The sequence below is a fragment of the Anolis sagrei genome, chromosome 5, assembly GCF_037176765.1.
Source record: "Anolis sagrei isolate rAnoSag1 chromosome 5, rAnoSag1.mat, whole genome shotgun sequence".
Taxonomy (NCBI): Eukaryota; Metazoa; Chordata; class Lepidosauria; order Squamata; family Dactyloidae; genus Anolis; species Anolis sagrei.
In genome coordinates, this window is record NC_090025.1 from 173,492,900 (window position 1) to 173,507,230 (window position 14,331).

Consider the following 14,331-nt stretch of genomic DNA (forward strand, 5'->3'; position numbering starts at 1 on the left):
CCCCCGCTCCCCCTCGTGCTTCGATTCCACCTCCAAATCAAGAGAGAAGGGAGGGCTAAGAAACCCTGCTTCCTGCGATCCTTCCCTTCTAGCGGCTGCCTCCATCCTCGCACCCCACATGTAACTGAAAGAAACCAAAATCAGCCAGTTTTCGACAGCTGCTATTCTGGTGCAACCAAAAATTTTTTGGTGACAGAGCCTACGGCTGTCCAAAACTGCCAAATACCGTTTTTGAAAATGGATCTGTGCACAGGCCTAATGTCTATGCCAGTGAAGAAATTGAGATATCTAGTTACACAGAGGATGACTGGTAAGGAAAAAAACAATTTGATGAATAAATACCCCCTTTATTTACCATCCAGAGAATTGATCCAGACAACTGTTCAAATTGATGGGACCCGCTCCATCGTGATTTCACTGTTGCCAGACCAAAGTCACCTATTTTTACTGTGAGGTCTTCGTGAAGAAATATATCTGAGCAGCTGATGTAAAGATATAAAATAGAAAAGCAACACCCCTAATTTCCAACAAGGAAACATCGACAGATGTTAAAATCCACATTATAACCCAGTGAATTTCTGAACAGATTTCTTATAAATGCTGACCCTGAAAAATTACTTTTAAGACCATAACTTCCAGGTTGCCCCAATGCAGGGGGATACCAGAAGAAATATCTTTTCAAGCTTTGCTATATTGTGATGTGGGAAGCACAATGAACATACTAAGGTAGATTGACTACAAGGTAGATTGTAGATTGACTACAAGTAGGCAACGGCATGAAACATCTGAAAAATCTTCATGTCAGAGGGTCCTATAAAAGGGAGGTGAAAGAGGTAGCATTAAATGAAGCATAGCTAATGTCCACAGGGCGTCTTTAATTAAATCTCAATTTATCTTTTAGTAGCTCTCACCATAGCTCTCCAAATAACTATAATCAGAGGAAATTCACATATCTATCCACATATATGAATGACAAATTACATGTATAAATCAGGATTATGGATCCAAATGGATGTGCTGCTTATTCATATTTCATTCTCTTCAATATTGTCGGGAACTGAATGCACATCCTTGACTATGTTGTGGTGCAGCTATTTAGAATTAAGACCTTTGTTTCTTATCTTTACAATAACTGAACTGGAGCAGACAAGTGCTCAAGTGTTTAGCATTTTGAGCAACTCGTTTAACTGTATTTCCCCAAAGAGATGCACACTCTGGTAAAAGAATAAAGAAAAAGTTGACAGAGATGCAAAAGGATACTATTACTCTTGAGGTCTCGGTGGATGATGGACTTGGCATGCAAGTAACTGGAAAACAATAAGGTATAACAAATTTAGTTTGTTGTACATTTTGCTTGTAGTATTATAGAAAGGGTTTTAAAGTTGAGAAACACCTATGGTGGAACACAGACTATACATTGTTACAGGGCCCAAGATTTCAAACCACTTATTTGTTAGATATAGAACTGGCAAAATAGCAGCTACTTCTGGTGACGCTGTCCTCTCTCTTCTTCCTGAATGCTATCAATACCTCCTCAACTACTTTTCTCTCATTTTAACCAAATGTTTCTTTTTCCCCCCTTGGATCCAAATAGTTGCAAAGGGTGTAAACAGCTTTGCCTGTCAATACGTCATGGATAGTGCCAGGAGACATGAAACACACTGACACCATTGTTGGCTCAAAAACCACAAATGAACTGTTCAGAAGCTGCATCTCTAGCTGATGGGATTCAGGTCAGCCTCTGTTTAAAAAGTTACTGTTGCCTTCATTTGCAGAATTAAAGCAGGCTTACGCCAATTGGGATAATTCCTCAGATTCTTATATTTGGCAGTACAACAGTTAAAAAAAGGTTTGTATATACCAATTTTCTGAAGAACAGCCCACAAATGTCAATTGACCTAGAAAATAAAACAATTATTTTGTTTGTTTTTTTAAAGTACATAGCTGAGTTCACATCTTCCCCATGTCTATGAAGCTGCTGTGATAACACTTTATATCCTGGAGGGATAAGCCTGTAGAGAACTACTGCAAGTTTCCCTGCTCCACCTTAGATGGTTGTACTTACTCCATTCCTTGTGCTGTCTGCCGTGCAACATCGATCAGCTTGATCATCTCAAATTTCGTTTCTATGATGTGTAGATGGTGGTAAAGACTGGAGCCTTCACACCACTGCGTAACTATAGCTAACTGTGGCTTTGTTGAATAACCCATGAAAAGTAATATATTAACATGTCGTGTTTTCCTGCAGAAGTAAGGAAAGGTTTACCATCATTTAAAGGACAGGAAATCTTATGCAAACAAAATGACAAAAGTTCTTATAGTTTTTATCTACTGAACAAGTGCCCCTATGTTTCTAATAAGAGCCAACCAGGTGTTATTAAGACAAGAAGAAGAACACTGCTCAGCGCGAAGGCCAAATCCAATTTTGGAGAAGGTCTACAAATTCCGCCTCCTACTAAAAGGTAAGCCTTAGGAAAGACATTTCAACATGTTAGAAAAGGGTGGGTGTGTGTACTGAAAATTGAAAACCACCAAATGAAGCTGTCAAGGGAAATACAGTGTCAGATTAGATTCCTTGACAAAATTTTGTAAATGGTTGATCGGATCTATTTTATGGTTTTGCTAAGCTTTTTTTCTTTCTTTTTTATTTTGACAGCATGTTTTGGGGTTTTCAATGGTTATACACCACACTGGTATCTGTAAGAATGAAGGATAGTTTTAAAACATTTTTAAAAATAAAGTCTATTGGAGCTAATTCAATTATACATTATATGCAGGAGGACTCTTTCCCCCATTATTTTCACTGATTGATATGAACCTTAAGGTTCTCAGAGAGGGGATTAATGTCCTCTCTACTCACTGACATTCTAGGCAATAGCTAGAATGATCAAAATAGGATTAAGGCCAGAAGCAGAACTCACAATGTTGCAGTATATCCTTAGTTCCAAGATACACCCCATTCTAACTTCCTGATGCCTTCCCTGGGTTTCTTTCTTTAATTTGTTGATGTACTCTGAAACCAACGTGATATCACCATTTTTTTGCAACAAAAGCATGTTCTCACTCATCCTCACTATCTCAGTTAATGAGCTAAGTATCATTAGACTACTGTTTTTCTTAGGGGAGGGTCTGACATGCCTAGCATAACTGATGGTAAGGAATGCTGATAGTTGCTATCCAACAACATACAGACACCAGCAAATCTCCACCCCGTCTTAGAGTCTTCTTTCAAAAGACAGAATACACTTCCCCAAATCTAAAGGTCCCCGTGATGCTCACTGACTATTTTGACAGCTAGCCTTTGGTACTCACTTCTTGACTTCAAAATTATAGAAAGTAATGGAGATAAAAGGTAACCTCAATAGACTGTGAGAGCCAGATGGGAGAAAATAAAGAGCATGAAAAGCACAGCAGAAGTGAAGAGCATGCAGAAAATGTTTTATTTTTTTCTGTCAAAATACATGGTTTAAAAATGTAGAATTGTATGAGTATGTGTTGAATGGAGGACACCAAATGTATGAACAGATAGGAATTGTAGCACAGGACAAAATATCCCCGGGAACAACTAGGAAAAACACAAACATTATTAAGAAAGCATTCAGGATTAGAAACTTCTCTGGTAAAGTTATATTGGATGTGTTGGCTAAACATAATTCACACCATCTTACCTGAGTACACCTACTTCATTTTTAAAGGCCTGCAGCTGTTGAGGGGTAGGGGCTGTAACATTCAACATCTTCACTGCAACATCACCTTCAAAAGCAATTGTTTAAAAACAGCTGTATACAGATTGCTGAATAACAAAAAGAAACATGAAGCTCAACTATTGACATGTGCCACCCATGAAACGGTTACACTATTCCATACATTCTCATTATGCAAAATACACTGTCTATGATCCAAATAACTACTATAGGTCTGCCTATAGTTGGTGGGATGGTGAACTAACTTTGATTTTTGGACTTTTTGTGTCTTTCCCCATGCCCTAATTTTGTATAATCATGCCTGATAAAGATTTCTCCTGAACCTGAATGTTTTTCCCTGTACCAGTTAAGACAATGGAATACATTTGTCTGGTAGGATCTCCATTATTGAAGGTCTTCCAACAGAGGTTGGATCAACTTATGGTAAGAGAGTTTTAATTTTCCGGCATGGCAGGAGGTTGGACTGGATGGTCCTTGTGGCCCCTTCCGACTCCTTACCATGGAGTAAAACAAAAGTACTCCTACAAGATGACTACTGTATAACTGGTACTGTAAAAAAAAAAACAACAAAAAACCACAACCTAATGTAAAGGTGAAATTGCTTTTCTTGTAATTAGAATTCATTTGGTTCATGCTTCAGTTTCTGGAGCTAGCTCCATCTTCTATGTAACATTCATGAACTATCATGTCCTATCTCAATGTCCTCTTCAAGTTAAAAATATCAGCTTTCTAAGTTGCTCCTCACAAGGCTTGTTTTCCAGAGCTGCACATCTCCAAGTTACCTGTTGACTTATGGCCACCCCATGAATTGCATAGGTCTTTCTTAAGCAAGGAATACTGAAAACCTACAGCTTCTAGTATTCATTTATGGTCTCACATCCAAGTACTAAAAAGGGGTTACCCTGTTTAGTTCCAAGATCAGATGGGATCTGGTGCCATTAGAATATTAGACCTAGGGAACATTAGCTACCTTTCCTAATTTAGTGCCACCTGCAAATTTGTTAAGCATACTTTCTATTTCATCATCAAAGCCATTCATATAGATATTTAACAACACCAGACCCAGGACAGATCACCGAGGAATCACACTTGTCATATGAAGATGTTTTTGTTTATGAATTTCTTTGATTGGAATACCAGTGTCACAATAAAAATAGATTGCTAGCCATTAGAAGAAGCAGATTCCTCTCTCCAAGGCAAAAGAGGCTCATGGAATTTCCATTAAAAGGTGCAATATTCCCCTTACAGGGGAGACCCTTTTAAATGAAACCATAGAGATCATGCACTCTTCAGGGCAAGACCTTCATCAGAATGGGAAAAGGTGTCTGGAAAAAAGGAAATAAAATACAGCTATCCATGAAGACAAACAATAATTAGCAAGGGGAGAAAGATGAAACTACTCAGCACTCTGAACAAAAGCTCAGCTGAATGAAAACTATCTTCACGAGTCTGCACTGGCAATAGTCAAGAAGTCACCAAAGGGGAATTACTGTGATATATTCAGGCACACATGCTGAGAATGTGTGGGCTGGGTTTCCACCAAAAGTGACTCAGCTTCATAATGTTCTGATCATGGCCTTCTCTGTGAGTCTCAGAGAGCATGAAAAAGGGGAAAAAAATCTTCCTCCTCCTTTTTAGAAGAAAACAACCAAGTTCAGCAATTACATACCATGCCATTTTCCCTTAAAGACTGTTCCAAATGATCCAGATCCTATCCTTTGTCCAACTGTGATCTGGCCATCTGGTATCTCCCAGTCATCACTTGAGTCTCGCCGACCAAGCGTTTTCTGCAAGAAAAGGAACTTCAATAATAAATCCATATCTATAGTCTTTTCTTAACAAGTGTTCTTAAAGTGGAGAATTTGACATATACTGCTAACATTTTTGCTACTCATGATTAATTCTAAACTTGCAACTCACACTTGGGAACCCACCTCCTTGAATTAATAGCAGGAGCAGGAGGAGGAGGAGAAAGAAGAGATGAGAGATAAAGAAAGGCAGTCATGTTTATTTGAGACTAAATCAAGATGAAAGGGGAGTGCAGGCAGAAAAGAGCAAAAGAAAGAAGTCAAGGAAGCCTGTAGCAAAACAGGAGAAATGGAAAGAGGGCAGGAGAAAGAGCAAGTGCAAGAGCTAGCACAAGGAGCCTATCAGAGACTCTTTCTCCCCTACCCATCCAATACTTTCTCCATCCACCCACTTCTTCCAAGCCCTGAGGCTCCTGCTGCTGCCCTCACATACGTTGAGAAAGCCTTCTATTTCACATATGTTGAGAAAGCCTTCAGCTCGAAATCTTTCTGTCTATTCTAAGACCTTGTTGTAAGGCACAGAGTCTACCTTCCCTACCGGCTTTCTTGGTCCCTTCTTCTTTTTCTTCTCCACCATCCTCTCTCCCTTTCTGTCTGATTAGTCTTTTGGATAAATATGATTCCTACCATATCACGGTTAAATTGCCTTTCTCAATATCTCCTTTTTCCCCATCCTCCTGTTCCATACAAGAAGGTGTCACAATGATGTTGTGTCCTAAGTGTGCCTAGGATTACACAGTCTGCACTGTGAAAGGAGGAAATTCTGCAAGTAGTATATGAGGGTGGGGAGAGGAGGAGGGAGGGAATAAAATGGCAAGCAATAGGGGAGGCATGGGTGCCTTCCCTCCTTGTGCTGCTCCATCCCATCCCCTTTCCCCCCTACTACCCAAGTGAATGAATGAGGAAATATGTATGCATCCAGGCCCTAGAGATATTCACACTTTTCCCCACTTTTGGGGAGATCCATGTTTCTTAGTGAAAGTGAAAGTTAAGTGCCAACTGTAATGTTTTAATTTAAATAAAAATTCTTGCATTCCCCCTTGAGCAACCATGTGCCCTTGAAGGTCACCATAAGTGAATGAGTCTTTACTGTAGTTTATTTCAAAACAATGCCTGTGGGACACTTCTGTTTTTTAAATCATGGATAAGAGGTAAAGCAGTCCTACCAGACTTCTAATGTGGTAAACACAGGGTGGTGGTTCAATAAAATACGTGTAACCTTACCATTCTGGTCCTATCGTCCGACGATGAGGAGGACTTCCTCTCTCGCTGAGGCCCAGGGGATTTCTGCAATGCTTTGGTGAGGGAGCCAGGTAAAGATGCAGGTGGTGTAGCAGACAAACCCGTGGTTGAGCCTATATTTGAGTATAAAGGTCAAAAATACTTCTGGGTTTTTGAAATTTTAATTATGTCCAGTGGATTTACTTCATGTAACAGTAAGAGCAGAAATTGTGCTACAGATGCAATCTTTCCAAACATCAAAAGGCATTTAAATTTAAGTGTAAAGCCTTAGAAAACAAGTGCAAAATCCTGTGCTTCACAGTGCAATCCAAGTTCACTTAATTCAATTATAAATTGTATACTGACCTCTTGTGAGATTAGGATGGGGACTTTATATCATGAGAGGAACAAACACGGTCTATCAACAGCAATAATTACACCCTATATTCTAACTAGTTGCCAAATTATTTAAAAAAAGTATTGGGACACAATGGAAAAGATATTAGTTGGGGTTTTGGCCCTACTGAAATGAATAGCCTAAAGCACAGTGAAATTTGTTTGGATTGTATTCACTGTCTCTTTATACAGGGAAAAACATGCTAATCAAAATATATTAGGTTTGCCTAACTTTTAGAAGAAACTTCAGACTATTTAATTTAATTCAATGGATTTTCCAGGCTTGCTTCCACTAACTCTTTGGGAACCTGACAATAGTTGGGCATGCGACCACCATGGACTCCAATGGAAAGTTTAAAACTGATCTTTTTTGGCAGGATCCAAAAAATGGTAAAGTCCAATTTTGCAAGCCCATGAGAGCTTTTGACTATTTTTACTTTTTAAAGTTAGTCTTTCCTACTACCCTGGATTAGTTTTTCTCAATGCTACAATGGAAGCTTTGAAAGTTAAGGGGAAACATTATTAATGTATAATTCATGTCCACCTGAGCATACACAGACCGAAACCAACATAGCACTACAATAGCACTTAAGCTGCTTATTTCTTCTAAAAGCCTGCCCTATAACTAACTGCTGTCCATAATATTTAAAAAGGAGGGCATGAACTAAAGAACCCATAAACAGCTATATTTTGTGTTGAAGTCTGTATGGTTTTTCAGAGATTCTGTGTATTAGGATGGACCACAGAGACATGGTATATTTTGCTCCCGTGGCTGTTGAAAAAGTTCTGTCAAAGTAGTAGCAGCCAAGCAGAAATTATATTTTGCTATGGAATCACATTTGCATTGCAAAAACAAGAAAAGATAGACTTAGAAAAAAGTACTCTCTCATATTCACTTGAGACCACAGTAGTAAAACTTTAATCTAGATTACAAAGTATCAGAAGTCTAAGATTAGAAGTGCAGATAGTGGTGAAAGAGATAAATAAATATTGACTATAGTATATGTTAAATTTGTAATTATTTAGTCTTTAGGATTAGCATGATTGCCACTGTAGCAGACTAATACTTTCGGTTTTTCTCCTGCAGCCTATAGTTTTTGTCTCATATCTCATAGGACAGGAAATGCCCTTCATACTAAAAACAATTTTCCAGTTGAAAAATGAGAATTCTCCTTCGAAATTTTGTTCTGATCTAATCTTCCCTTTTCTATATGAAACTATATGTAAATAGTTTTATTCTTTTTTAGTTGTTACTTTTATTGAATGAATGAGGTGACACACTTTTTGATGCAAATGGAGAAAAAACTGCAGAGTGGCCAAAACATTCTTTATACTAACTGTGTGCTACTATATCAGTGTCTCATGTTCGAATTAAACAAGCAATCTAGCAGAGAGAAAAGTATTTCTGAACATATTCTGTAGAGGACCATGGCCCTAGTTTGCCTATGAACACTTGGGTTGCTTTTATGACCCATGTAAATCTGCAGGCTGCTAGTCATACCTAAATACCTTAGTAATTCTAATGATTTATTCAAAGTATGACTATATTTGGAATATAATCTTACGTGCTGTAGCATTCACTATAGTAATTTCTTGCATTTTAGTGTACAAATTAATAAACACTTCAGTCAATGTCTGTAGTGTGCTATAATACGTTCCATTAGTATCCAGATTAGTCACAGCCTCAAATTATTATCAAAATAAATCATATACCAGATAATTAATTAAATTGTAAGCAACTTTACTTTGAAAGATAGTGTTAAATTAGGAAATCTCTATCAAAGCATTAAGATAAAAATGATGGACAGAGAATTTCTGAATATTTCTCAAACTCCTAAAATCCATAAAAGATCAGGTATAAGAGAATGGTTTTTATGGAATCCAGGGTAAGACTGCCAACTTTTGTACTGAAATTCCCTCTTATAACTAATAGAACATTAATCTGTAGATCCTGATACAGTATAAAATGTTTATTTCCATACCAGATAACATTTGACCTGCTGATTTGGGAAAGATGAACCTACTGTTATATACAAAAGAACAGGCCACAATGTCTTCCTTGCATCAGTTGGCAGCCCTAGTCTGAGGAATCTCTTTCAAGTACATTCTCCAGATTTTAAATGGACACAGAATCTGTTCTATTCACTGCAACTGAAGCTTACAACAAGCAACTCTTTTTAAAGGCAGCATGGAAATGTCATCTCTACAAGGTATTGCTCTAGAAGACTTATGTTAGATGTCCAACATAGAATAATCTGTGAGTTTAATAAGGGTGAGTGAAAATGGGTGAGTGAAAAAAAAAGCACATTCAAAGCATTCCAGCCAGGCCAAGCCAAAACAACAACAAAAACCCCGACAGTGTTTTGATAAACTCACACACTTACATACACACGCTGTGAGGGTGAAGCACAAACAGCATCTGTGGTTTTATTTAGTTTGATTTGGGTGAAAACGAGAAAGAAGAGCCCAACTACCTCTGAACACTGGGCCAGGCTCAAAATCAAACACTATCTCACTGGGGACAGAATGGAGGAGGGGACTGGGAGTCCGGGATTGGTATTTCCGAAGGCAGCGCATCAGCTGGTTCATAGGGGCTGTTAGAGAGAAAGAGACGGGCAGGCAGAGACAGGAAGACAGACACACAGAAGAAATGAAAGTCATGGGACATAACTAAGGTGCTTTGACTCCTAGGCATAAGATTGTTTATGACTTTGCAGGGGCGAATCCCCATTTTTTCTTTTAATCCCCCCTCCCCCAAAAAAGGAACAGCAATTGTCCGTGAGATTGGAAATTGCCACATGTCATCAGATGCCCAGCAGAGAGCTAATTGACTAAGTTGTAAACTGACATCATTGTACACAACAGTTAAATGTGGGACAGAATGGGCAAAACTGTTCAAAAGCCACAGCTACCCACACATACATGATATTCAAAATGGGCAAGGTTCATGGTTTTAGATTACACTTTGGCCCTCACATTTGCAAAGTAGTAGCCAGCTCATTAAATGTAACATGGGGGCAAGGGTGACACAGAGGAAACAAAATCCTGACTCAGACAAATCACTCTTAAGGAAAGTGAAGTCATAGGCAAATGGGTTAAAAAGGAGGGAGGGGGGACCATAAAGGAAGCCATGGAAAGCAAAAAGGCCAGCTGATTAAGGACACATGCTTTCCTCTGTTACATGGTAAAGTCCCTACTGCACGCTCAAATGATGAAGAGCCAAGTCAAAAGCTTTAATGAACACCAGCAGCCAGTTAGCATTTGAAGATCTACCCCAAACAGGTTTTACAGCAGTGGCAGCAGCATCCACCAAAGGCATGTATGTCACAGGGTGGGAAAAATACACATATAGACAGTGACAGCTTTTGCTACTGAAGTTTATCTCTGCAAAGAACTGCATCCACTCATGAAACACTGATTCAAGTTCCCTGCACCGTAAATGTGACACCCATCTCTAAAACTGCAAGTAGGTGGAACGGGTAAGTCTGATGTCCACTGCTTAATTCAAAATGTCTTAATCAATTTACCAATTAAGAACTCAGTTAAATTTGTACACAAGAATAAAACCAATGTTTCTAGAGACAAAGTTTCATAAAAAGATAATGGAGTGGGGGCTGAAATCTGCTGCCCTATTCAGCAGAGAGGATCTTTTAAAAGTTGGTCAACTTTTAAAAGTTGGTCAACATCTTTTTAAACTGATTTAGGTTATAAATCAATTCAAGATGTGCATCTTTCACCACCAGGACCTGTGGAACAATGGGTTAAACCCTTGTGTTGACGGATCTGCTGACCTGAAGGTCGGCGGTTCGGATCTGCAAGATTGGGTGAGCTCCTGTCTGTCAGCTCCAGCTTCCTTTGGGGGACATGAGAGAAGCCTCCCACAGGATGGCAAAATACCTGGGAGTCTCCTGGGCAACGTCCTTGCAGACGGCCAATTCTCTCAAACCAGAAGTGACTTGCAGTTTCTCAAGTCGCTTCTGACACGATTAAAAAAACAAAAACGCCAGAAAAGTTACAGTTGTGGTGAAGATGAATAGACCAGAAATACATATTTCCTTTTCAACTATAATGCATATCAAACCTTGTGTTTTGCTTTGAAAACTAGATGGATTTCCTACATTATTCTAAGGGAGTTATCACTTTTTGTAATTTGCTGAGAAATGGCATTGAGTTACAGGTCCTTAAAAATAGTCCTTTGTTGTACATCAAGGCAGAAAAGTGACAGGTTTGGGGGTTTAGGACAAAATAAAGGCAGGATAAAACTGAAGGCATTTTATCTCCTACTGTTATGTATTAAGAAAAACTACTGGCTACCACTTTGCATGCTATCATCTCCCCCCTCCCCCATTATCTCACAATTAAATGTGTATCACTGAAACTTTTATCAGCTAAATTCTAAATGTCATGGACAGGCAAGTGTAGCTAACTTTCATTATTATGTTTACATTTCTCTTTGTGTCTGTATTTTGCAAAAAGAGGTAGTATAAAGGGGAGGAGGCAAAGCAATGCATTTTGTATGCAAGAGAACAAATTTACTTACCTCCCTCTCCTCGCAACCCTTGATCTCTAATCAAGTCCTACAAACCAAAAACAAAACTGTATGCACCTTATTCATGCATTACTGACATTGCTTGTCACTATTAGGAGAGGGGACAAAGTAGAAATATGATGTTGCTTAAAAATGCATACTAACAGCAGCTGTATATACAGCATGCTTTACTATTAACTGGCAAAATGACCACTTGCCTGCCAATACATGTGCACCCCAACAAGATTGCTTCTGCTTTTCTGGGTCTAATTGTCAAGGAGCAACTTGGGAAATGATGCCAAATACATGTTCTCCTCTAACAGATATTCTTAAAACATTATTCTACAGAGCAAGGAGGAAAAGTAAAGACTATTGATTGGAGGTACAGGGAAAGCAGTGATAATCAATTAGCAGTGTTAAATAGGAGAGATGTTAGCTTATGGACCAACTTCCATTAATGGACAAGTAGCAAGCTTCTCAGTAATATGGAACTATCAGGCAAAGCGGAAATGACAACATTAAGTTAATACTATCTTAGAGGATGCCGTGGGAGTAGCACCTCACAAAACCAAATCCACTGCTATTCCTGTACGTTGACTTAAAAATTAAAAGGCAACATTTTTAGTTACAGGACTGCATACAAGGGCTCCCACCAGCTACATTAGGCTTTGTGTTACAGAAATGGCTTATACTTTGGGGGGAGGGGGGGAAACTTCAGTTTGTCACTGTCATAACATGTCTGTCTAATACCCTGAAAGATATCTACCTGCATTGTATAGAATATTTACAGCCATTAAGCTATAATTAAAGCACGTGAAATAGCTGGAATTGTCTTAATGAGAATTTACTCAATGCTAGCAAGTAATCTGGGAGAGGATTACTCTTTCTGTATTTATCACTTCCATTCTGAAGGCTCTGGGTTGGTAGCAACCAAATGCAACTCACCCATCTGCATAGTCATGGCCACCATCTGCTAGCTTAGAACAGGGCTTATGAAAAATTAGGAACAAAATGTGCACAGTTGCCTTCAACCCAGATTTCCGATTTTGTGCATGAGAGGTGAAGATTCGAAATGGGTATTAAGAGGAATACTAACTAGTGAATTTGCCAATCAGACACTGGTAATAGATGTTCCTGAAATTGCATCACTCAATCTGACAAATATCCCCAAGATGATTTCAGGGGGCCTTCTCTTCCCAGGTTCCACAACAGACAACCTTGTACCTTCAGAACCCTCCCTGGGCCAAGAAATTCGCACACCAATCTCTCATATCAATTTATTCCCCCAACCATGAAAGACTTAAAGAAGTCAAGTGACCTCTGTTACATAAAAAAGGAGAAAAACTCGGAAGCTGGGTGAAGCCTATGGAGCATTTCTTGTCCATCCCTGCCTAAAGTAGTACAGGAGAAGGCAAGATGCACTCTGATTGTAGAAATAAAGCTTAAATTACAACTTACATCAATGTTGACTGGTTCTATTGTATTGATGTGCACATTGGGTGCAGATGAAGATCGGTCTCGTTGACCAAATTGATTCCGATGGTCTTCATCTCCTTGTCGAAAAGGCTGGGGTATTGGAATGGATTTTGAAGGAGAAGGACTAGGGAGAACTGTTGACCTGAGAACGGAAATGCATAAAAATGCAATTAAGGTCTGCAGGATTTTCCAATTATTTTGCAGAAAAAGTGAAAACAGCCACCACCCATACGACTACAAGTCTGCTGTGATCAGGAGGTGAGGCTCTTCCACACATCCAACTGCCCTCGGAGACAGAATTGGCATTAACATTTGAATCTTCAAGGCAACTGCCATGTTTCTGTAAGTCTGATACTGACACAAGACTGCACCTGTCCATCTACGTGTTCCTTCCCTCTAAATGGTGCTCCATCTTTTTATGACTCATTAAGAGGCTATAATGCCATGTTAAATCTTCCATCATCCCATACTGCAATGTTAAATGATAAATCTAAATTGTGAGAAATCTAAAATAGTATTCCTGGATGCAACTAAATCCAATGTGCCTGACTCCCAGAGGCATCGGAAGAGGAGGATGTCCCCCACATCCAATGAGCTTGGCAAAATGCTCTACTTAGATCTTTGGCTCATCTGACTTAATACTATTGACCTTGCCTGGTGTAATGAATCCCTTACCTTGACAAGCTAACTTAGGCCTAGGAGAGTGGGCCTGGTGAAGCCACAGCATCTATTTTGGAGAGGGGAGACAGGGAGATGCCATCTTAGGTTAGGTTTGCCTTAAGGGGGCGCGTTCTAGTCTTGGAGGGAAAGCTAGAATTGACCAAGAAGATGGGGGCGGAGCCTAAGGGATCTGAAGGGAAAAAGTTACTTTTAAACTGAGGCTTGAGTTCCCAGATTGCCAGTTGAGAGTTGGAGCTTGGAAAGTGTTGAGAGAAGAAGGGCGTTAGCAAGAGCAGTTTTGGGTTAGTCTTTTGGATAGTATTCAGAATAGCTATAGAAAATATAGCTAGAATACTGTGGGGAACAGAACCCCGTTAGTGGTCTGTTCTTTTCCTTAAGGAAGGCTAGGTCCGGTTTTGGCTAGTTTCCTAAGGGGTTTTTTTTGTGTGGGATTTTCCTTCAGAGATTCATTTCCTGAGGTAATTTTCTGTGCTGTAACTTTTAAGACTTAACACCCAGAGGTTTTTAGGATCTCTTC

The 14,331-nt window shown here is 39.2% G+C and overlaps 2 protein-coding genes across 5 annotated transcripts in view; one reads left to right on the plus strand and one right to left on the minus strand.

Moving 5' to 3' along the window:
• ADCK2 (aarF domain containing kinase 2) overlaps positions 1-14,331 on the plus strand; it is a 200,710-nt gene that overhangs the window by 50,084 nt on the left and 136,295 nt on the right. The window lies entirely within an intron of this gene.
• BRAF (B-Raf proto-oncogene, serine/threonine kinase) overlaps positions 1-14,331 on the minus strand; it is a 61,501-nt gene that overhangs the window by 21,313 nt on the left and 25,857 nt on the right. For 2 of the 4 annotated variants that reach the window (XM_060776832.2, XM_060776831.2), the window contains exons 8-16: positions 13,116-13,275; positions 11,670-11,706; positions 9,604-9,723; positions 6,737-6,867; positions 5,374-5,491; positions 3,669-3,753; positions 2,066-2,242; positions 1,261-1,307; positions 356-474 (exon numbers count right to left, since the gene is read on the minus strand). In XM_060776832.2, the coding sequence (XP_060632815.2) occupies positions 356-474; positions 1,261-1,307; positions 2,066-2,242; positions 3,669-3,753; positions 5,374-5,491; positions 6,737-6,867; positions 9,604-9,723; positions 11,670-11,706; positions 13,116-13,275 (994 nt within the window). The remainder of the gene's footprint in view (positions 1-355; positions 475-1,260; positions 1,308-2,065; positions 2,243-3,668; positions 3,754-5,373; positions 5,492-6,736; positions 6,868-9,603; positions 9,724-11,669; positions 11,707-13,115; positions 13,276-14,331) is intronic. The other 2 variants (XM_060776833.2, XM_067469248.1) reach the window with 1 other exon arrangement.